Source organism: Podarcis pityusensis (genome assembly GCF_964106645.2).
Source record: "Podarcis pityusensis genome assembly, chromosome: 1".
NCBI classification, from domain to species: Eukaryota; Metazoa; Chordata; class Lepidosauria; order Squamata; family Lacertidae; genus Podarcis; species Podarcis pityusensis.
Window position 1 is genome coordinate 128,126,908 of NC_138028.1, and position 22,701 is coordinate 128,149,608.

The 22,701-nt window shown below is 45.9% G+C and overlaps 2 protein-coding genes across 3 annotated transcripts; one reads left to right on the top strand and one right to left on the bottom strand.

The window, feature by feature from the left end:
- Positions 1 to 460: 460 nt before the first annotated feature.
- On the bottom strand, positions 461 to 9,862 carry PPIL3 (peptidylprolyl isomerase like 3). Its single transcript, XM_081019641.1, has 7 exons — positions 9,753 to 9,862; positions 7,813 to 7,886; positions 5,818 to 5,892; positions 3,356 to 3,449; positions 1,622 to 1,689; positions 1,252 to 1,370; positions 461 to 803 (listed from the first exon to the last, which is right to left on the bottom strand). Exons 2-7 carry the CDS (start codon positions 7,813 to 7,815, stop codon positions 677 to 679), a joined length of 486 nt encoding a protein of 161 aa, XP_080875767.1. The 5' UTR covers positions 7,816 to 7,886; positions 9,753 to 9,862; the 3' UTR covers positions 461 to 676.
- NIF3L1 (NGG1 interacting factor 3 like 1) lies at positions 9,822 to 22,662 on the top strand. 2 transcript variants are annotated; one of them, XM_081018366.1, is made up of 7 exons: positions 9,822 to 9,948; positions 12,125 to 12,568; positions 14,535 to 14,700; positions 15,693 to 15,819; positions 19,651 to 19,789; positions 21,703 to 21,786; positions 22,341 to 22,662. In XM_081018366.1, the coding sequence occupies exons 2-7, from the start codon at positions 12,142 to 12,144 to the stop codon at positions 22,523 to 22,525; spliced, it is 1,128 nt and encodes a 375-aa protein (XP_080874492.1). In that variant the 5' UTR covers positions 9,822 to 9,948; positions 12,125 to 12,141; the 3' UTR covers positions 22,526 to 22,662. The 2 variants fall into 2 exon arrangements, with proteins under 2 accessions (XP_080874492.1, XP_080874493.1); XM_081018367.1 differs by lacking the exon at positions 9,822 to 9,948 and adding an exon at positions 11,404 to 11,476.
- The last annotated feature ends 39 nt before the right edge of the window (positions 22,663 to 22,701 follow it).

Here is a 22,701-nt window from a genome sequence, read left to right on the forward strand (position 1 = left end):
GATATTTAATCTTGCCACTTTCAATAAATAGAGAGAGAGAGAAGAGAAAGAGGCAAGATTAGATGGGGACACAAAAACCATTACAAAAATAATCATGATCCCTGCACCTGCTCAGTTCATGGGCCCATTTGGAAAAGTTGTGTTTTGCTTCGCAAGAGGGCAATGTCAATGTGGAGCAAGGAGGCTTCTTCTATGGGCTGCATTTTGGCTGGGTGTGAGGGAGTCCTGGAGGGTGGGAAATTAAACTACAAGCTGGCCACTGAGGTGTGTAGATGAGGCCTAAGTGTGTGGATGAGGCCTGCCATAAGGTTGTGGGACTATTACACCATTTGTCCCAATTGTTCAACCAACCCGGCCTTGAAGACAAGAGTCTGCATACAAAGCATTTTGAAAGAACAGCTGGTATAATCCAGATGGAATTTAACAGGAAAAAATGAGTTGAGATATATATATATATATATATATATGCATTTATTTATTTATTTTAAAAACATTAGCCCAGATTTGTTAAATGTGTACAATTTCACACATCAAACGGTGGCCTTTCCCCCTCATGAACTGCTGAAATTTGAACAGCTTAGGAAGTCCGTAATTCCAAGAGAAGGCACGAGCCCGTGTGTCTTCAAAGACCCACCAGCAGTTTTTCAAGCCAGGAATCTGCATGGGCGCTTTGCAGCTACTGAGCAAAAGGGTTTGCGTGGATTGTAACATCTTTAACATGGACGTCATTAAGGGGGCGGAATGTCTTCTCGTTCACTGGCAGTTTCTCCAGCTCATCCAGGGTATCCAAGCCATCGATTACCCTGTTTGAGCAGGCAAGAAATGAAAAATAGCAATGAGAACCTCCCTGCACAGAAAGGCACAAACTTCAGATGACAATTTTTCAACCTCGTGGAATGATACGTCTTCTGATATACAGTGGTACCTCTGGTTAAGTACTTAATTCGTTCCGGAGATCCGTTCTTAACCTGAAACTGTTCTTAACCTAAAGCACCACTTTAGCTAATGGGGCCTCCCACTGCTGCTGCCGCGCTGCTGGAGCACGATTTCTGTTCTGATCCTGAAGCAAAGTTCTTAACCCGAGGTACTATTTCTGGGTTAGTGGAGTCTGTAACCTGAAGCGTATGTAACCCGAGGTACCACTGTACATAAAAACTTAAGGCTGGCATGACGCAGTTCATGTGGCCGCCAACTCGAGTATGATGACAGAATTAAATACTGCATTATACAATTCAATACTGTAATACTCACTTCCCAAACACGGTGTATTTCATGTCCAGGTGTGGCTGTTTGCCGTAGGTGATGAAGAATTGAGACCCATTTGTATTTGGACCATTATTTGCCATAGAAACAACTCCACGGACACTGTGCTGAGAGAGGAAGATGGAAAGTGGGAGTGGGGACCCAAAAACAAGTCTTTTTATTATTATTATAGCATTTTTCTCCTGCCTTTCACTAGATGGTCTTAAAATGTAACACACTAAAATGCAATAAATTATTATTATATACTACTACATCTCTGGGTTTGTGTCGTTTCCTTCCAAGCCAAAAAAAGGGCAACTTCCCTGTTCACATAAACGTACAGCAAGAAGAAACTGTTAATGAACAAAGCAAAACATACTTTTAAGTATTCACTGTATTCATCTTCAAATTTTCTGCCCCAAATGCTATTTCCTCCTTTTCCGGAGCCTGAAAGAACAAGAGGGATGGGGGAAGTTGGGTAGATAGGTTAGCAGGATTCCTACAAATCCAGGCACCTTTTCCCCATGTCCACAACATACACATATCTCCCTTAAGTCCGTAGCAAATTGGTGATGACTAAGCAACAGGAGATGTCCTCTCTGGTTTGTGCTGCTGTTTGGAAAAAAGGCAAGAAATAATGAAAAGACTTTCTCAGCAGCATAACAGACTCATGCCATTTCTCATCTCTCAAAAACCTCACTGCAGATCAGAGAACACCCCATGCCACTCCCCCGAACACCCCAAATATGCAAGAAGACAATAAAGCAAACATACTGCAAGGCATCTACAGGGTAGAAAGAGCCAGAATTGGGAGGACTGTATTGTACCTCCATTTCAGAAGCAACCTATTTATGACGCTATTATCCCCCAATATCATAGAACTCAAAGGAACTTGCACTGGATTCCCAAGTGGTCTTTTGTGCAGATTCTGGTTAGATTCTGAAAGGTTCCCAAATCATGTACGTTCAGATGATGTCCAAGCCTAACCCCCTAGATTTCCCCTTCTTAAGCACCTTTCAGATGATTTAGGACTTGCATTCCTACAAATCCAGGTAAAGGTAAAGGGACCCCTGACCATTAGGTCCAGTCCTGACCGACTCTGGGGTTGCGGCGCTCATCTCGCTTTATTGGCCAAGGGAGCCGGCGTACAGCTTCCAGGTCATGTGGCCAGCATGACTAAGCCGCTTCTGGCAAACCAGAGCAGTGCACGGAAACACCGTTTACTTTCCCGCCGGAGTGGTACCTATTTATCTACTTGCACTTTGACATGTTTTCAAACTGCTAGGTGGGCAGGAGCAGGGACCGAGCAACGGGAGCTCACCCCGTCGCGGGGATTCGAACTGCCAACCTTCTGATCGGCAAGTCCTAGGCTCTGTGGTTTAACCCACAGTGCCACCCGCGTCCCAATAGTTATTAGGTACTAGGGTTAAATACTACCACCAATTTCAAAGGAAACAGACATTGATCTGACTGGCTCCAATCTCTATGTTGGCAAAGGATGATATTAACAGGTCAGCATGAAGGAACCAGGTGGATGCTATCAATATCTGAGCAGAGTCCACTGATCTAAGAAAAGTCACAGCAAATTCCACTTGCAGCTGACCTTTTCTCACATATTTTACACCTTCACTAACGAGTGTTTTCTCAATTTCCTGTTGTATACAAGAACCAGCCATTTCACTAAGAGACTGAGCTGTGAATCAGGAGGTCGAATTGAGAATCTCCTGGTTTGCAGAGTTTCAATTCAATGCTCACCACCGTGAACTTGCCACTCTTGGAAAGATCACTATTCTCCGTATCTCAAGCCTTCATAGGCAACATGGGATATTAGAGTTGGCCTACATTATAAGATTGCTTTAATGGGGCTCTACAAACACGCTAAGTATTATGATTGTGATGCACTGGATACTTTTTTTGAAATACGATCTATACAGCCTGTAGCATTGACTGGCCTTCCTTGCATATACAGTAATGCCTTTTAAAATTCAAAATTAGTATCTATTTGTTTGAAAGAATTCAATAGCACAACAACAGTTCTCATGTTGACTGATGCTTCTCTCAGTGCTCCAAGAGAATGGTTTAAGACATATCTAACTTTAAAAAAAGGAATTACCTGTTGGATCTCCAGTCTGCACCATAAATCCTTTGATATTCCGGTGAAAAATACAGCCATTGTAGTAGTTACTAGCGCAGAGTGCCAGAAAATTCTAGAAAAAGAACCAGAAGCCTAGTTAAGAAATAAACCAGCAGTAAAATGCAAAATGGTACGAGGACATAAAATTTTGTCCCCTTTGAATCACATGTTCCTTTCTTTTCCCTTTTCTTTCCAGCACTAACTGCTGTAACCTTTAAATTATTTAAACCATTATTTTTTGCCAATCTGATTTTTTGTGGTGTTAGAAAATCCAGATTAAAATGTAACAAAATTTTGCTAAAAACAACTGTGTGTAAAACTTGCATAGACAAGCTGCTGGCAATGCAAAATAAACTCCTGCCTGGAAGAACCTTTCATCTAACCAGCATTCATTTTATATTAATATAGCTATAATGGAGAAAGTTCCACATAAATTTGAGATTTAGACAAGGACTAAAACCTCCAGACAAATTTTATACAATTTGGCATCCCTTTGTTACATACACAGTGGAAGCATCTTTTTCAAGACAACCTTGACAAACCTGGAATGATACTTGGGAATCAAATAACATAAATAGGCTTCTTTTATGTGTATACAACTTTTATTCTTACTTTTTTCTTTCATTCTTTTTTCCCCTTTCCTTTTCCCCCTTTTTATTCTTGCTTGGTTTTTCATCTTTTAATTTTCATCTGTTGTTATGAAATAACAAATCTTTATCCGAACGCCACATTCATTTATGTTGTGTTCTACTATTTGCAGCCGATGGAATGAACTGAAGACTGGCTTATCTTTATCTGGTGAAACTATTTTGAAAACAGAACGTGCCTCAAAGGAAACTGGATCAGCGGGTGCAAAAGCGTCAGGGCGTAGCTGTTAATTACAGCAGACTGCCTACTAAGGAATGAAAGCTCCTATTCTAACAGGAAACAAGGATGATTCACTAACCCTACCTACCTTTTCATGTTCGATTGTACCTTAATGAGAATTTAATTTAACTGAATTACCGTATTTTTCACTCTATAACACGCACCCGACCATAACACGCACATAGTTTTTAGAGGAGGAAAACAAGAAAAAAAATATTCTAAACGAAACAGTGGATGTATGATTTTTTTGGTTCATGCTGTGGCCACAGACATGTAATCTGATGGTGAGTTTGGGGTAACCCAATGCAAAAATCCTGAGTATCCATGTGGATCCGTGCTTTGTAACCACGTTTTAAGTGGGGAGGGAAGGAAAAGCACTCAAGGGACAAGGAACACGCGTGGGGTGGGTGGAGAAGGATGCTGTTAATAACGCAGAAGAGGGGTATAAGAGGAGAAGGCTCCTGTCCTCTCCCGCTTTGCTCCTTTAAAGCAAGGAGGCTCTCTGTCCCTCTCTCCTCCCCACTCAGCGGCTCTTCTCCCGCTTTGCTGTTTCAAAGCGAGCCACGGAGGAGGGAAGGAAGGGGAACCATGGATCCTCTGCTCACGACTGCAGAAGACCCCCCCGCCATCCATAGGCATTCACTCCATAACACGCACAGACATTTCCCCTTACTTTCTAGGAGGAAAAAAGTGAGTGTTATGGTGCAAAAAATACGGTATTTTATTCAATTTTTATCCAACCATTTCCTCCCAGGAGCTGAAGGTCGCATACATGATTCTCCCCCCCACCCCATTTAATCCCTACAAAAACCCCATGGGGTAGGTTAGGCTAAGAGAGACCCAAGGTCAGCGACTGACCTAATGTCATCCGGTTACCGTATTTTTCGCTCTATAAGACACAGTTTCTCTCTCCTAAAAAGTAAGGGGAAATGTGTGTGCGTCTTAAAGAGCGAATGCAGGCAGGGAGGCTCTGCTCAGCGCTCCCTTTAAAGAGCCGCGTGGAGCGTGTGTGTGGCTCTTTAAAGGGAGCGCGGCTCTTGGGGGAGCCTTAGCCGCAGGCAGCCTCTCCCGGGAAAGGGGAGCCTTCATCCCGCTACCCAGGAGAGGCTGCGCGCAGCTATCCCATAAGCCAGGACAGCCACTGGGATCACTGCACAGCGATCCCGCTTGCTGTCCTAGCTTCTGGGATTCAGAATTTTTCCCCTCTTGTTTTCCTCTTCCAAAAACTAGGTGCGCCTTATGGTCTGGCGCGTCTTACAGAGCGAAAATACGGTAGCTTCGTGGCTGAGTGGGGGTTTTCAACCCTGCTCTCCCAGATACTATAGTCCAACACACTCAACTAACTCATCGCACCGGCTCTCGATTTGGTATATGAAATCTAAACGTGGAAGGTGACTGCTCATATTATTTAACAGACAGAGGTGGGCAACCTGTGGCCCTTTAGCCTAATTTCAATAGCCCTTTGCAAGCCATCAGTTCAGACCTCTGGAAAGAGCAATGTGTCCTGTCTCCCCCTCCTGTAGTGTGTATGGGGGCGGGGGGGGAAGGAAAGAGAAGGGGGGGCCATCACTTACTTCACATGCCTTGGGTGCTCTTTCACAGAATAGCTCTATTTTAATTTCTCCCACATCGGTGTGTAGGGTCACAGCCTGGGGGTGGTGAGGAAAAATTATTATTTATTCACAGCAGTTCAGGCAAACAGCAGCCAAATCAGCAATACAATTAAGCCGGGTTATATCAGAGCAAGAGGAGCAGCACACACAAAAGTATCTTAAAATTATTTGCAGACAGCCCAAAAGTTTAATATTTATTCTTTTATTTTACTTATTTATTGAATTTATATACCGCCCTATACCTGGAGGTCTCAGGGCGGTTCAGAGAACAAAATCAAAATATAAAACCACAATGTATATAATAAAAATAAAAATAACAACCCAATAACGCACGCCGCCCCCAAATTCTGTTTAGCTATCCTTTTGCAAGTAAAGTAATGCATTTCCACAACTAGTTAGCTTCCCCCCTACCCCAGGTGTCTGGCTCAGAATGCACACATAGAATATCAGGATGCAAACAAAACTCTCCCTTCAAACAGGCAGGTTTTCCGATTGTGGAAACTTGACCCCTCTTGCAGGAATTACAAGGTATGGGCATTCAACCGGCTTCCGCAAAGATGCTTCAGGAATGTTTAGGGGAAAGGCCTAAATAACCTTTGCACTGAAGTCCTGATCAAGTCTGCAGCCCAGAGGAAAAAATAATTCAACTGCAATGTATTTATGTAGGACGGATCCTATGCATATGACACAGGAAGCACATGCAACTGAGTTAAAGGTCACAGTCTGGGAAGTGGGGAAGAATTAAAATCTTAAATCAAGCATGCCCATCATTAGTTTTTAGTTAAAGCTATCCAATCCAGGCTTTAGCGTGTTTTATATAATTATTACTGTATTGATTATGTTCATTTGTTTCAATGTTTTTATTATGTTTTATTGCATTTTACATGTGCAGTAGACCCGCAACTTTGGCACATTTAACTTGTGTGCATTCGGCTTTATGCACTTGGTAAAACAATAACAATAATAATTTAAAGGGAAGGCAGAAACTTTTGCAATCCCACCTGCCACTGCACCCGATGTGCTTTCACTATGCATGATTTTGGCTTTATGCACTATCCATGGAACGTTAACCACCGTGTCAGTTGCAGGTCTACTGCATTGTAAATTGCTTTTTAATGTAAAGTGATATACAAGTCTAAGAAACCACTTTTTTAAAATTGTGAGGATTACTGAGATAATGTGTGAGAAGCACTTTATACTATTATTATTATTATTATTATTATTTATTATTAATAATAACTGAATCTATATGGTGCCCTATACAGTCATACCTCGGGCTGAATACGCGTTCGAGTTGCGCTCTGCGGCAACCCGGAAGTAACGGAGCGCATTACTTCCGGCTTTCGCCACTTGTGCATGCGCAGACGCTCAAAATGATGTCACGCGCATGCGCAGAAGTGGTGAAAAGCATGCGCAGACGTGCCATCGCTAGTTACGTTTGCTTCTAGATGCGAACGGGGCTCTGCAACGGATCCCGTTCGTATCTAGAGGTACCACTGTACCCGGAAATCTCAGGGCGGTTCACAGAACAAAATCAAAATACAGTGGTGCCTCGCAAGACGAAATTAATCCGTTCCGCGAGTCTCTTCGTCTTGCGGTTTTTTTCGTCTTGTGAAGCACGGCTATTAGCGGCTTAGCGGCTATTAACGGCTTAGCGGCTTTAAGAAAAAGGAAACAAACTCGCAAGACGTTTCGTCTTGCAAAGCAAGCCCATAGGGAAATTCGTCTTGCGGAACGACTCAAAAAACGCAAAACCCTTTCGTCTAGCGAGTTTTTCGTCTTGCGAGGCATTCATCTTGCGGGGCACCACTGTATAAAACCACAAAATATATAATCAAAATAAAAACAACTGGACTACTAAATAACTGTATTATGAAACCAAACTGGAAGATTATTTATGGAAGTCTCCAATGGTTATCTTAAAAGCAGATAGGATACTGAAACAACCATTCTTACCATCTTTTCTGGCCAGGAATGCAAAGCATATCAGAAGAGGCAACACCATCTGATCCTGTCAGGATTTCACAATTCTGCAGCAACAGAAGACAGAGCATCATAATTTGCCATGGGAGGTGGGAGAGAAAGAGTACGTAAATTCAGTTTGTTGCTTCTTCTTTTTTAAGACGATTGCTAACAGCAACATCATAATCTTACCCCTTTTGCCTTCACCCATTCCTTGCTGCATAAAAAAAAAATGGCTGATATTTTTTCTAGGATAATAAGCTACCCAACAGAAAAAAGCAACCTCATCTATTCACCACTGATGTAACAACAACCCCATTTTGGGACCCCTTCCACATAGGCTGCTAGCAGATATATTTTGTTTTCCCTCTCCATGGGAACCTTTAAATTTGAGATATTCTGCATTTCCTATCTGGAAATAATAAGTACATGTCTATCCTTAAGAATCAGGTGATCTGACCTTCAGGACAGCTCTATATATCATTCCCCACCCCTGTCTCTCACACTCCTGTCACTCATGTACATCTACATCAATGTTAAAGCTATTTAATATTAGGTAAAGGGACCCCTGACCGTTAGGTCCAGTCGTGGCCGACTCTGGGGTCGCGGCGCTCATCTCGCTTTTTTGGCCGAGGGAGCCGGCGTACAGCTTCCGGGTCATGTGGCCAGCATGACTAAGCCGCTTCTGGCGAACCAGAGCAGCACACGGAAACGCCGTTTACCTTCCCGCCAGAGCAGTACCTATTTATCTACTTGCACCTTGACGTGCTTTTGAACTGCTAGGTTGGCAGGAGCAGGGACCGAGTAACGGGAGCTCACCCCGTTGCAGGGATTCGAACCACCGACCTTCTGATTGGCAAGTCCTAGGCTCAGTATTAAAGCTACGTTTAATATTGAGGTAACACTGTATGCCTGTTTTCTTTGTCCATGGAGTTTTCTTGGCAGGGATACTGGAGTGGCTTGCCGATTCCTGCTCTACGTGGATCACGTTTGATCAACACTCTGCACTATGATCTGTCCATCTTGGGTGGCCCTGCACGGCATAGCTTATAGCTTCTCTGAGTTATTCAAGCCCCTTTGCCATGGCAAGGCAGTGATCCATGAAGGACAGATCGTGAAGCTGAGGCTCCAATACTTTGGCCACCTCATGAGAAGAGAAGACTCCCTGGAAAAGACCCTGATGCTGGGAAAGATGGAGGGCACAAGGAGAAGGGGATGACAGAGGAGGTTGGACAGTGTTCTCGAAGCTATGAACATGAGTTTGACCAAACTGCAGAAGGCAGTGGAAGACAGGAGTGCCTGGTCCATGGGGTCACGAAGAGTCGGACACAACTAAACGACTAAACAACAACAGCACTGTATACACAAACACATAACATTCTGGTTTCACCAAGTCTATTGCTTTGTGCAACCTGATCTAACGGTGCCAACTTGAATACAATATGGGGGGGGGGGAACCCCTTGGCCCCTAGGAGTTGGCTCCTATGACCTGATCCTAAGCATGTTTACTCAGAAGTAAACACCACTGAACTGGGATGGGACTTAACATCCAAAGAGCAAAGATATAACCTGATCTGAAGAATACACGCTGAGTTCAGGAGCACTTTCTCCCAGGTAAGCGAAATAACAGGGACCCATCATCCTTCCTTCCTCTCCCCCCCCTACTTTGTTTAGGTCAATTTTTGATGTTTTAGCATGCTTTTAATATTCTGTTGGGAGCCGCCCAGAGTGGCAGATGGACGGGGTAAGAAAAAGAAGAAGGCTAGTGAAAATCAAGGCTGCTACTGCAGCTACGAACTCTTGTTTTATTGTTTATTGTTGCAGAAATACGTTTTGATCAACCCGCTTCATCTCCACCCACCCCGCTGCAAATGGACAGATCCTGCACTGCTAAAGGGTCCCCGGGCTCTGATCCTGCGCCGCTCACCGCTTACCTAAGAAGGGACTGCAACCTGGGCGCCCCTTTGCTCCTCGTGGGACCCGGGCAGGAAGTAGCGCTTCCCCGGGCCTGGGAGCCCGCCGGGAGGGCAGGAGGCGGCGCCGGATTAGAGCCGCGGAGCGAAGGAGGAGCCGAGCAGAGTCAGGCCTGGGTGGGCTCCGGTTCATCCTGATCCTCGTTCTGCACGTTTTGTAAGTACCCCCCCCCCAAAAAAAATGCATGCAAGAAAATGCATGCAGGGCTTGGGTTTTTTAAATTATTATCCTCTCTTTGCACAGAATAACATCCGTCTCCCTGCCCTCTTCCTGCTCACCTCTTTATTCGCTCCGCCGGACTTTCACTTTTGGGGCGTTCATATTAAAGCATATTCTCTACCCCTGAAATACTTAATAGAAGGATTTTATTAATGACAAGCACAGGATTCTTGTGCTTCTTGTCCTTTCGATTTTTGGCCCACTAGGGTATTCTAACTGGAATGGAGGTGGGTTTTTTTGGTAATGTGTCATTGGACACTAGGGAGGCTGCTTTTCTAGATTCACTTCTGTGAGAGTAGGTCTCTTAAGATCTTGCTTTATCTTGAGCTCCCCCCCCCCTTTCCCCCCAAAAAGATTTATTGGGTTTTCACAAAATTAAAAAAACACACACAAATAAACAAACAAGCATAAATCATAACCTTATTAAAACTAATCTTAACATTGTTAAGTAACTTCCTCGTATCCCCCTAGTTGGATTTCAATGAATATCATTTTAACGGTTTTCCAAATCAAAGTTCTTAAAACCTTAACTTAATCACTTAACATCAGTCATTCTTCCCAATTCAGCATTAAACATAATAATTCCTCGCTTTTCTTAGAGGGTTTTTTCTTTTAAAAGAGTAGCCCAGATAATTTCCATTGTGATGAGCTTTTTACATTTATCTATGAGTTTTTAAAACCAGCTGTTCAAAAAAAAGTGTGGATTGAGAATAAATGGGGAGAAGATTTATTTGCAGTGGAGGGGACATTTCTCTCCCCCACCAAAAAAAGCTGGGGAGACTTCTGCTATTACCACATTGTTAGAGAAATGAAAGTTTGGATGAGGCCAGCAATTGTGTTGTTTGCAGCTACAGTGTAAATTCCTTGGATGGAAGTTGGTGCAGTGCTTTTTTATTTTGCTCTTCAAAATCTAGTACACAGTAGTGCTCAAGCTCAGCTACAGCACGGCAAAGAGGCGCACAATTTTTTCATCCCCATGGTTAATCCTGTGAACAGTGGTTCTGAGCCTTTTTTGTCAAAACACTTCACTTTGGACAAAATTCTGGTGGAATCCTTGCTGCTAAAATCCTGTCCACGGTTAGGCAGTTGGCTCATGACAGATGTAACATTCCCAGAGAAGATGCTATGATTGGGAAATTTCCTGCAAAGTTTATTTGTCATTCATTTTCAGTTCTGCATTAAACAAGAGTTGTTTTAAATTCTTAAGGGGTGTATTTCTTTAATAAGTCATCTTATTCTATTGCATCTTACCCTACCTAGACGTTTAGAAAGCTTGTAGGAGTTTTTAGTCTTATTCTACTGCGGGCTTAATCTTCTGCATGTTTTAAATTACGGTTGTACATTTTTTTAGTGATAATTTTATTGTTTTATCTTTTATTGTAAACCAGGGGTCGGCAAGGTTTACCTCAGCCTGGGCCGGTTCACTATAGCAGAGGTCACTCTGTGGGCCGGATTGTGCGTGTGTGTGTGAGTGTGTGCGCCCGCGATTTCTGGCGTCTGTGTCTGTGCAGACATGATTTTTGGCGCATGCGCATGGTGCTGCAGAAGTGAGTCCCCGCGCTGTGCCAGTTTAGCGCAGCACGTGTGGACTCGCCAAGGGGGCGACTCGGTTCGAGGGCGGCTCGTGGGCCAGTTAAACAACCCCTGGCCCATGGGCCTTAGGTTGCCTAAAGGGAAAGGGAAAGGGACCCCTGACCATTAGGTCCAGTCTTGACCGACTCTGGGGTTGCGGTGCTCATCTCGCTTTATTGGCCGAGGGAGCCAGCGTACAGCTTCCGGGTCATGTGGCCAACATGACTAAGCCGCTTCTGGCGAACCAGAGCAGCGCACGGAAACGCCGTTTACCTTCCCACCGGAGTGGTACCTATTGATCTACTTACACTTTGACCGAGCAACGGGAACTCACCCCGTCGCGGGGATTCGAACTGCCGACCTTCTGATCGGCAAGCCCTAGGCTCTGTGGTTTAGACCACAGCGCCACCCGCGTCCCTCTTTAGGTTGCCTACCCCTGTTGTAAACCTCCCTGAGGTTTTTCTACACTTGGTATATAAATTTTATGAAATGAAATAAATATTGGTAGACCTACTGATTTTTCTTCTTCCTTACCTTTCAGGTTCTTTAGGAACCTGTATGCAACTGAATCGGATTCCGAGGCAGTTCTTGCACATACGGTCTTTGATCAATTTGACTGTGCGGTCCTTCATGGATCTGAAAGTTCTCGTTTCTTCCCTTAATGATTTTGCTTCGCTCTCTCTGGCCGAAAGTTGGGACAATGTGGGGCTCCTGGTTGAGCCAAGCCCTCCTCATTCTGTCCGCACCCTCTTCTTGACCAATGACCTCACAGAGGAAGTGATGGAAGAAGCCCTGCAGAAAAAGGCCGATCTCATTCTCTCTTACCACCCACCTATTTTCCAACCACTGAAACACGTAACATGGAAAACGTGGAAGGAACGTCTTGTGATCCGAGCCTTGGAGAACCGAGTTGGCATTTATTCTCCACATACCGCGTATGACGCTGTACCTCATGGAGTCAATAACTGGCTTGCAAAAGGACTTGGTGAGACATTACTGTTTTTAAATATAAAATGAATGTCAAAATTTATATATTGGGATGGGCCATGCATGAAGAAAACCAACCATAACATATCAGCACTTTTTAAAAAAACAACACTGAATGTTCCTCCTAACATTTAATGTTGATATTTTCTGCTCTTGAAAAGTGCTGCATAGACACCAAGCTCAATGGCTTGCAAAAAGATGGCTGTGGCAGTGAATGTAGAATGTAGAATTATACTGAAGCAGTGCAGATGTGAGTTCACAGCCAATTTCTTCACCATGCTTAATAATAATAATAATAATAATAATAATAATAATTTATACCCCACCCATCTAGCTGAGTTTCCCCAGCCACTCTGGGCGGCTTCCAATCAAATGTTAAAAACAATACAGTATTAAATATTAAAAACTTCCCTGAACAGGACTGCCTTCAGATGTCTTTTAAAAAGAAGATAGCTGCTTATTTCCTTCACATCTGAAGGGAGGGCGTTCCACAGGGCGGGCGCCACTACCAAGAAGGCCCTCTGCCTGGTTCCCTGTAACCTTACTTCTCGCAATGAGGGAACCGCCAGAAGGCCCTCGGAGCTGGACCTCAGTGGGATCTGAACAATGGGGGTGGAGATGCTCCTTCAGGTATACAGGACTGAGGCCGTTTAGGGCTTTAAAGGTCAGCACCAACACTTTGAATTGTGCTCGGAAACATACTAGGAGCCAATGCAGATCTCTCAGGACCGGTGTTATGTGGTCCTGGCGGCCACTCCCAGTCTAGCTGTGCATTCTGGATTAATTGCAGTTTCCAGGTCACCTTCAAAGGTAGCCCCACATAGACCGCATTGCAGTAGTCCAAGCGGGAGATAACTAGAGCAGGCACCACTCTGGCAAGACAGTGCTTAGGAATGGACTGCGGGCTCACACTCACACACGTATTCCTGACCTGTGGCACAAGTTTCATCAATTCAGCCTATTTTCTACTTTTGACTTGTTTGTGGAATCAGGAAAGTCTGCGTTCCAGTTCACCAGCTGAATCTGGAATGCATTTGTCTTTCATCTTCTGAAAAAATCTGACCCAGCTTTTTGATATCAACATAGTCCGATGACATCTAAATGTAGTCATTGCAGTCACACGGCCACAGTCTCTGTTCGAGCCGAGGCTAGGAGGCAATCTAGGATCTTCACATGTTCCACCCTGAGTTCCTCGGAATAAGGGAGGGATGTAATTATAAATGAAGGGACGCGGGTGGCGCTGTGGGTTAAACCACAGAGCCTAGGACTTGCCAATCAGAAGGTCGGCGGTTCGAATCCCCGCGACAGGGTGAGCTCCCATTGCTCGGTCCCTGCTCCTGCCCACCTAGCAGTTCGAAAGCACATCAAAGTGCAAGTAGATAAATAGGTACCACTCTGGCGGGAAGGTAAACGGCATTTCCGTGTGCTGCTCTGGTTCGCCAGAAGCGGCTTAGTCTTGCTGGGCACATGACCCGGAAGCTGTACGCCAGCTCCCTCGGCCAGTAAAGCGAGATGAGCGCCGCAACCCCAGAATCGGTCATGACTGGACCTAATGGTCAGGGGTCCCTTTACCTTTTTATAATTATAAATAAACGCTGCCATGGAATCACTGCATAGTTATAGGAAGAGAGAGGTCTAACACAGACATAAATGGTGACTAGGGCTTTATGAAATGAACAGCCTTTCTAAAGCAGTGCAGAACATTGTCTTTCTGTCCATCCAATTTGCTGAGAGATTTCCTAGAGAAGCCTTCCCAACCTGGTGCCCTCTAGATGTTGTTGGACTTGAGTTCCTGTCGTATGTCCAGTGGCCATGCTGGCTGAAGCTTGATGGGTGCTTGGAGACCTGGCTAAAATCTTATGATTTCTACTTTCAGAAAATACGCCATCTGGTTGCAAGGAAGATAGAACTTTGCCATGTGTGTTGTTGAAATCCTTTAACGTGGTACTTTTCTTTTTCCTCAGGTCCCTGCAGCTCTGCTCCCTTGCAGCCTGCAACAGCTTCCAGTTACCCCACAGGGGGGTCTTTCCGCGTTGAGTTTACTGCTTGCCCGGACGACAACCTAGACACAATTTTGTCCAGTTTGCGTGGGGTGCCAGAGGTGTCGTTTATCACAACTGTTCCTGCCAGGTAATGTTGAAGGCTACCCAAGGTGTTTCACTCTTGCTGTCAAACAGAAACCAACAATTCTGGTGGGTGGCCTTGCTGGCCCAGTCAGATATTGTGATTTGCCAACCCCTTTTTCTGCAGACAAGCCAATTCCCTAGATAATCTAATCCAAAAGTGACTAGAGTATGAATAAGACCAGGCCCTGTTTTTCCAGGAAAGGGCTCAACTGGCATACAAGTATAGGAGCAAATTGTGGAATGATGCGTTAAGAATCTTGGTTTGGTGTTAATGACTTTTAACGAATGTTTGGTATATTGGTTTACATTTAGAAAGTAACTTGCTCTGGGATTGCTGTGTGGGGAAAAGCAGGATAGAAATTTAATGTATGAATTAAATAAGATATTGCTGGTAGGAGCCATTTCTGGCTACTTTGAGCTTCCAGGAGCAGGGCTATATTCAGAAAACCCCAAACCTTCAGAGGGAAGACAACTCTTTCCACAACATGCGAAATACCTCCTAAGATCACTAGATCCTCTAGTCCCCAGTATGTCCATCTTAACTGGATAAAGCTTCCATTTCTTCATCCTCATCCAATACATAACTGCCACCAGATACTACAACAGAATTTGTACTAAAACCCCCAATATCATATTATGGGAGATGAGTGAGCATTGTGGATATGGGTTGAACATTTGAATGACCTGACCCAACCTTTTCAAAGAGAGGTTAGCATGGAAGAGGAGATGGATCCTTGTAGTACACCTGTGGCAGTGCAGATATTGTTGGACCCCAACTCTCATCAGTCCCAACTAGGAGCCAGTAATGAGGGATGACGGCAGAGAGTCCATCAACGTCTGGAGGGCCAAAGACCATGGATGGGGTAGAGAAGCAGCTTCTGAGCCTACTTTCAAGAGAGCATTGGAGTTAATGTTACTCACCCAAAGCATAATTAGTAGATCACAACTGATTTTTTAAAATAAAAAATAATATTAAAAAGTTACAATTTCCCCAAGGGTTGGAGGGGAAGAGCAGACACGAGTCGGCGTGAACTGCAGCCAGCAAGCCTTGCTGCACGTGGTGGCCTTGCTCTCCCAGAACAGTCTTCTCTATCAAAAGACTGAAATCGTATCATTACAGAAGGTAAGTCACATATGTGCATGGAAACAGAGAATTCTAAGAATTGGGAGGCATCGCGAGGATCATCTAAAGGTAAAGGACCCCTGGCAGTTAAGTCCAGTCGCGAGGGACTCTGGGGTTGTGGCGCTCATCTACTGGACGAGGGAGCCGGCGTTTGTCCACAGACAGTTTTCCCAGGTCATGTGGCCAGCATGACTAAGCCGCTTCTGGCAAAACCAGAGCAGCACACAGAAATGCTGTTTACCTTTCCACCAGAGTGGTACCTATTTATCTACTTGCACTTTGATGTGCTTTCGAACTGCTAGGTGGGCAGGAGCAGGGACCAAGCAATGGGAGCTCACCCTGTCATCACGGGGATTCGAACCGCCGACCTTCTGATCGGCAAGTCCTAGGCTCTGTGGTTTAGACCACAGCGCCACCCGCGTTTCCGAGGATCATCTAGCCCTGCAGAAATACGCAGGGATTGAGCTTGCAACCTTGGCATTAGCAGCACCATGCTTTAAGCAACTGAGCCATCCAGGCTTGCTTTGAGGAAGGGGTCTGGCCTGAGGCTGCAAAATATACCGTGCTCTGATGGAAGAGTAGAAGACTTCTATCTTAGGAAGGAGCTGGAATGAATGGGCCAGCCACCTCAATGAGCTTAAAAGAGCCCCTCCCCTTCTCCGTCAATAACCCTGTTGTGTACTTTGGCACTTTAAGCACAGCTTGTCTGCCCATATCTTTATTGTGTAGTCGTGTCTGACTCTTCGTGACTCCATGGACCAGAGCATGCCAGGCACTCCTGTCTTCCGCTGCCTCCCCCAGTTTGGTCAAACCCATGCTGGTAGCTTCGAGAACACTATCCAACCATCTCATCCTCTGTCGCCCCCTTCTCCTTGTGCCCTCCATCTTTCCCAACATCTCAGGGTCTTTTCTCATGAGGTGGCCAAAGTATTGGAGCCTCAGCTTCAGGATCTGTCCTTCCAGTGAGCACTCAGGGCTGATTTCCTTCAGAATGGATAGGTTTGATCTTCTTGCAGTCCATGGGACTCTCAAGAGTCTCCTCCAGCACCATAATTCAAAAGCACTGCCTATATCTACTTAACGTTATATTGCAAGTGTGGGGAACTTTGGGACTGCTGAACTACAACTCTGAGCAGCCCCAGCAAGCATGGCCCGTGACCAGGAATGATGGGAGTTGTAGTTCAGCAGCATCTGAAGCTCTGTTATATTGGATGTGTGTCTCACACACCTTTTTGAAGCCTCTGGGTAACTGTTTCCCTGCACTGTTAGCTTGATTCTGTTTGGAGGGTTGCTGTGCCCTGCCTCTAGGATAAGCTTAAGAAGCCAAGAGAGGTCTTTCCTGGGTGTGAGAGAGAAGATTGGGGACAGAGATGGGTAGAGGGCAAGATTTCAAATGCTTATTTTATGCAGCAAATGTTACTGTATTTTTCGCTCTACAGGACGCACTTGACCATAGGACACACCTTGTTTTAGAGGGGGAGAACAAGAAAAAAAATTCTCCCCCTCTCTGCTCAGCGCCCCTTCAGCGAAGCGGCAGGAGAAACGGAGCCCCTTCCATTTCTCCTCCCGCTTGGCTGAAGGGGCGATGCGCAGCTCTCCCTCTCTGCTGAAGCACACACATTTCCCCTTAATTTTTGGAGAGGAAATGTAATCTCATGAAGGATATAATGTGGAGTTCCAGATCTGAATGCAACTGCTGTTTCCTGGCAGTGCTTCCCACTAGGTTAGTTGCTGGTAGGGTGGGGTAGGACGAGCTGCTGCAATGACAGAAATGATGACTAGGAAGTTGGGGCTGCATTCACTATTTGAAGACAGTTTGGGATCCATTTACGTCCTGAGACTCCAGTTACAGCCCGTTCCTGAGCATTTTTGCTGAAGCCCATGGGGCCTGCTCCCAGGTAGGAATGCAAAGGCTCTCAGTCTTTCTGTTGGCACATCAAAAATTAAAATAACATAACTTTTTCATATCGAAAAATCAGAACTCCTATTAAACAAGTTCCGTTTCAAATACTGAAATACTAAATAAGATGGATAACAATGTGTAATAGAAAAAGAAGTACAGTGGTGCCTCGCAAGACGAAATTAATTCGTTCCGCAAGTCTCTTCGTCTTGCGAGTTTTTCGTCTTGCGATGCACGGTTTCCCATAGGAATGCATTGAAAATCAATTAATGCGTTCCTAGGGAAACCGCCTTCAGACCAGGTCCGGGGACAGTCTGTCCCCGGACCTCTTCTGAAGGCTGGGGGGGGGGGGACAAGGGCTTTTCTTCCCACCCCCAGCATTTTAAAAAACCCCGGGACAGCGGAGGACTTCTCCGCTGTCCGGGCGATCTTAAAATGCTGGCGGGCGGCATTTTAAAATCGCCCCGGGACAGCGGAGGACTTCTCCGCTGTCCGGGGCGATTTAAAAGCCCCTGGGAAGGCGGGCAGGGGGGACAAAGACTTTCGCCCCCCGCCCGCCTTCAGAAGGTGTTCCCGCCCCCCGCCCCGCTTCGGAGCACCGGGAGAAGCGATCTCCCCGCAGCCCCTTGCTTCAAAAGAGGTCCGGGGGCAGCGGGGAAGAAGCGCTGCGCTTCCCGCTGCCCCCGGACCTCTTTTGAAGCAAGGGGCTGCGGGGAGATCGCGATCTCCCCACCGCCCCTTGCTTCAAAAGAGGTCTGGGGACAGCGGGAAGCGCTTCGCGCTGCCCCCGGACCTCTTTTGAAGCAAGGGGCTGCGGGGAGATCGCTGCCCCCGGACCTCCTTTGAAGCAAGGGGCTGCGGGGAGATCGCTGTCCCCGGACCTCTTTTGAAGCAAGGGGCAGTGGGGAGAAGCGATCTCCCCGCAGCCCCTTGCTTCAAAAGAGGTCCGGGGGCAGCGGGAAGCGCTTCCCGCTGTCCCCGGACCTGGGGCTGCGGGGAGAAGATCGCTTCTCCCCGCCGCCCCTTGCTTCAAAAGAGAAGACCCGCTGTCCCCGGGGCAAGCTTCGTTTTGCGAAGCAAGCCCATAGGGAAATTCGTCTTGCGAGGCAACTCGAAAACGAAAAAACCTTTCGTTTTGCGAGTTTTTCGTCTCGCGAGGCGTTCGTCTTGCGGGGTACCACTGTATGAAATTAGGTTAAAGGTATGTGAAAGAAAGTAATAGAAGTGGAAAGAAATTGCAATTGAGTAGATTGGAAGTCTAACACAAAGGTGGGGTGAGGGTGGTGGATGGTGATGGGAAAAGGAATTATCTGTGGGATTGAGTGTAGGTATGTTTGAACACTTTTAAGGATTGTATGAAATGTATGTTTGTATATTTGTAATATATGTGTATTAATGCTGAATTATTTTAACAATAAAAACTTTTCAAAAAAAAATAAATTAAAATAACTTATTAGAAAGAATAACAAATTACGTGAAATAGTCCAGGGGTTCCCAAACTGGTCTTCTGCAGCCTTTTTGTGGATCTGTGGTTGAAGACGGGAGGTGGCACATCCACTGCATTACATATTCGTATTGTTGTATTGCTTATATTGTATTTGGCATTATTGCGCTTTGCATTGTATGGCATTCAAGTAATACGAAACGCAATGTATAAAAAAAGGAAAGGAGCAATAAAATTGCAATTATAAGTCCCACAAGTGCATTTACAATGGTTAAAACAGGCAGAAGAATCAGGAAGCAGCCTGCCCAGACTTTCAGTGGCCCATGAGGGGAAAACGTTTTGGAACAACTGATACAGTACAGTCCTTTAAGAGTATCACATGTCTTTGGAAACGTGCTTGTATTTAGGGAAACTGTCAGTTGTTGAAGTGGGCCGAGATGTGTGTAAGCCCTTCTAAAGGAACTCTTTAATTTTTGCTTCTCCTCAGCCTCTTCTTGAAGATACTGGCATGGGACGCTTGTGTGCACTGAAGGAGCCAGTTTCTATTTCCACCTTGGTTGAACGAGTGAAAAGCCACTTAAGACTGTCTCATATTCGCCTAGCCCTTGGAGCTGGAAAATCATTGGGTATGGTACTTGTATTTCCTCATATGAAGAAACATTGGGCCACAGACATGCATTACGGTGGTGCCCCGCAAGACGAATGCCTCGCAAGACGGAAAACCCGCAAGACGAAAGGGTTTTCTGTTTTGGAGGCGCTTCGCAAGACGAATTTCCCTATGGGCTTGCATCGCAAGACGAAAGTCCATAGGGAAATGCTGGCGGTCGGGAGCAAAGACTTTCGCCCACAGCCGGCCTTCAGAAGAGGACCTCTTCTGAAGGCCGGCGGGGGGCAAAAGTCTTTGCTCCCCCCCGCCTGCCTTCCCCCCCGCCTGCCCCGGGCGATCTTAAAATGCTGGCGGGCGGGAGCGAAGCGTTCGCTGCCGACCCCCAGCATTTAAAAATCTCCCCGGGACAGCAGAGAAGTCTCTGCTGTCCCGGGGAGATTTTAAAATGCTGGGGGTCGGCAGCGAACGCTTCGCTCCCGACCCCCAGCATTTTAAAACGCTGTTCCGAAGCGGGGCGGGGGGCGGGAACACCTGCCCCAGCCGCCCCGCTTCGGAACGCTGCTCCGAAGCGGGGCGGGGGGCGGGAACACCTTCTGAAGGCGGGCGGGGGGCGAAAGTCTTTGTCCCCCCCTCCCTGCCTTCCCAGGGGCTTTTAAATCGCCCCGGACAGCGGAGAAGTCCTCCACTGTCCGGGGCGATTTTAAAATGCCGCCCGCCAGCATTTTAAGATCGCCCGGACAGCGGAGAAGTCCTCCGCTGTCCTGGGGTTTTTTAAAATGCTGGGGGTGGGAAGAAAAGCCCTTGTCCCCCCCCCCCCCAGCCTTCAGAAGAGGTCCGGGGACAGACTGTCCCCGGACCTGGTCTGAAGGCGGTTTCCCTAGGAACGCATTGATTGATTTTCAATGCATTCCTATGGGAAACCGTGCATCGCAAGACGAAAAACTCGCAAGACGAAGAGACTTGCGGAACGAATTAATTTCGTCTTGCGAGGCACCACTGTACTTACTTCCTATAAATGGTCTATTGTTCTGTATATAACAGGAGAATGTCCACTCGCTGCAGCAAAGAGAGCCAGTTAATTCTGAAGTGACTGTTTTTCTTCCTACTGTTAAACGGGGGCAGCCCATGTATCTTGGCCATGTAAGCAGCCTTCAGATCCTTGAAGGAAAGGCAGGTTATAAATATTACAAAACACTGCTTGAATGCCAGTCTTGGCCATACACAATCTTAACGGGGCTTAAGTCCAAGTAAATGTCTTTGAGTTCAGTGGGACTTCCTCTCTAGTAAGTGTGTTTAGAATTGCAGAAGTAAAAGTGACTAAAGCAAGTTCAGACAGTCTATAATTGGACCAGCTGGAACTTCTGGAAGTGGTTTAAAAACGTGCACACAAAGAGAGAGCAGATCCAAACAAATGTCTTCTGAACAGAACATCTTTTTGAGGGTAGGCTAAAAATAATTATAGTTCCGTCTCCAAATGGGGAACATGGAACAATTGAAGTGGTGAAGCTCACTACGATTTGTGGAGGACTTAACTTGGTCTTATAGCATTATATGGATCTAGGATGCAGGCTTTGACTGTTTGCCCACCTGGGCTGAGTGGTATCTTCCAGGCAGCAGCTCCTTATGGTTTTTGGCTGCTGGAGGTTTTTCAGGGTATTGCGACCAGGGTTTACTTACGCTGGAGTTTGGTTGTGGGAACTGAACATGAGGCTTCCTGTAGGCAAAATGTGCTCTTCTGCTAAGTTATAGCCTCCTCCTGTAGAAAACTTTGGAAACTGCATAATGCTCCTTGGCACAAGGATGGGGAACCTGCTGCCCTCTGGACCGATGTTGTTGGACCTCAACTCTCATCAGATCCTTGGGAGAGCCACAGGTTCCCCAGCCTCCCTGAGAGGACCGACGGCGTAACAACGGGGTTTTACCATTTTGTAGAATCCCAGGTGAAGGCGGTTGCCCTTTGCGCCGGCTCAGGAAGTAGTGTTCTGAAAGGCACAGAAAGTGATCTCTACCTCACAGGTAAGAACCTCTCAATAATAATGTATGAAAGCAGTCGATTCAAAGAACCTGTTTGGTTGCCTAGGAATCGAGGTAGGGAAGACACCGGGTTTAACGGTTAAACCAAAGGGGCAGAGTGAAGAGCAGCAAGTATAACACACATGGAAATCTCGTGTCGCAGCTTTAATTAAGTCTTGGGGAGAAGGGAAAAGGTGAGATGCAGGAAACAGGCACAAAAGAAAGATGGCGGATTGGGTGGGGATGCAAGAGCCATGCACAGCCTTCAGTTCCCTGCAATGCATCCTTGTGGTTCTATGGGAAATTGGAAAATGAAGCTTTTTGGTACCTATAGGGCCTCTTCCTCGGCGCTGAACTTGCCTGGATTGAGCCCAGATCGATCTTTCTTGAAACCTGTTCACATCACTACATTTTTAAAAAAGTATGCATTGTACTCTGCTTTTCAGCCAATGCCTGTAAGATCACTAACCAACATGGCCATTGGCTCTTTTCTGTCTCAATTACAAGCGAAGTGCCCAAGTCCTAATCAATAACCAGTATCTTAATTATATTGGTAGGAGAGATGTCCCACCATGACGTACTGGACGCTGTTTCCAAAGGGATCAGCGTGATCTTGTGCGAGCACAGCAACACTGAGCGAGGCTTTCTGCTGGAGCTGCAAAAAGAGCTGGCTGTGCACCTTCAGAACAACATCTGTATCGTAGTTTCTGAGAGAGACAGAGACCCCCTTCAAGTGGTATAGCAAAAGTGTGAGGTCCAGAACATCAGACTGTATTTAACATACAAAAATATAAAGCGGGAGAGGCTCTGGTTAAAAGCACAATATGGTTTTCAAAGTGCTAGGGATAACCTGCCTGGAAATAAATGGCTGACTGACAATCTGTTTGCAAAATGTGACTTTCTTTATCACAACTGAGA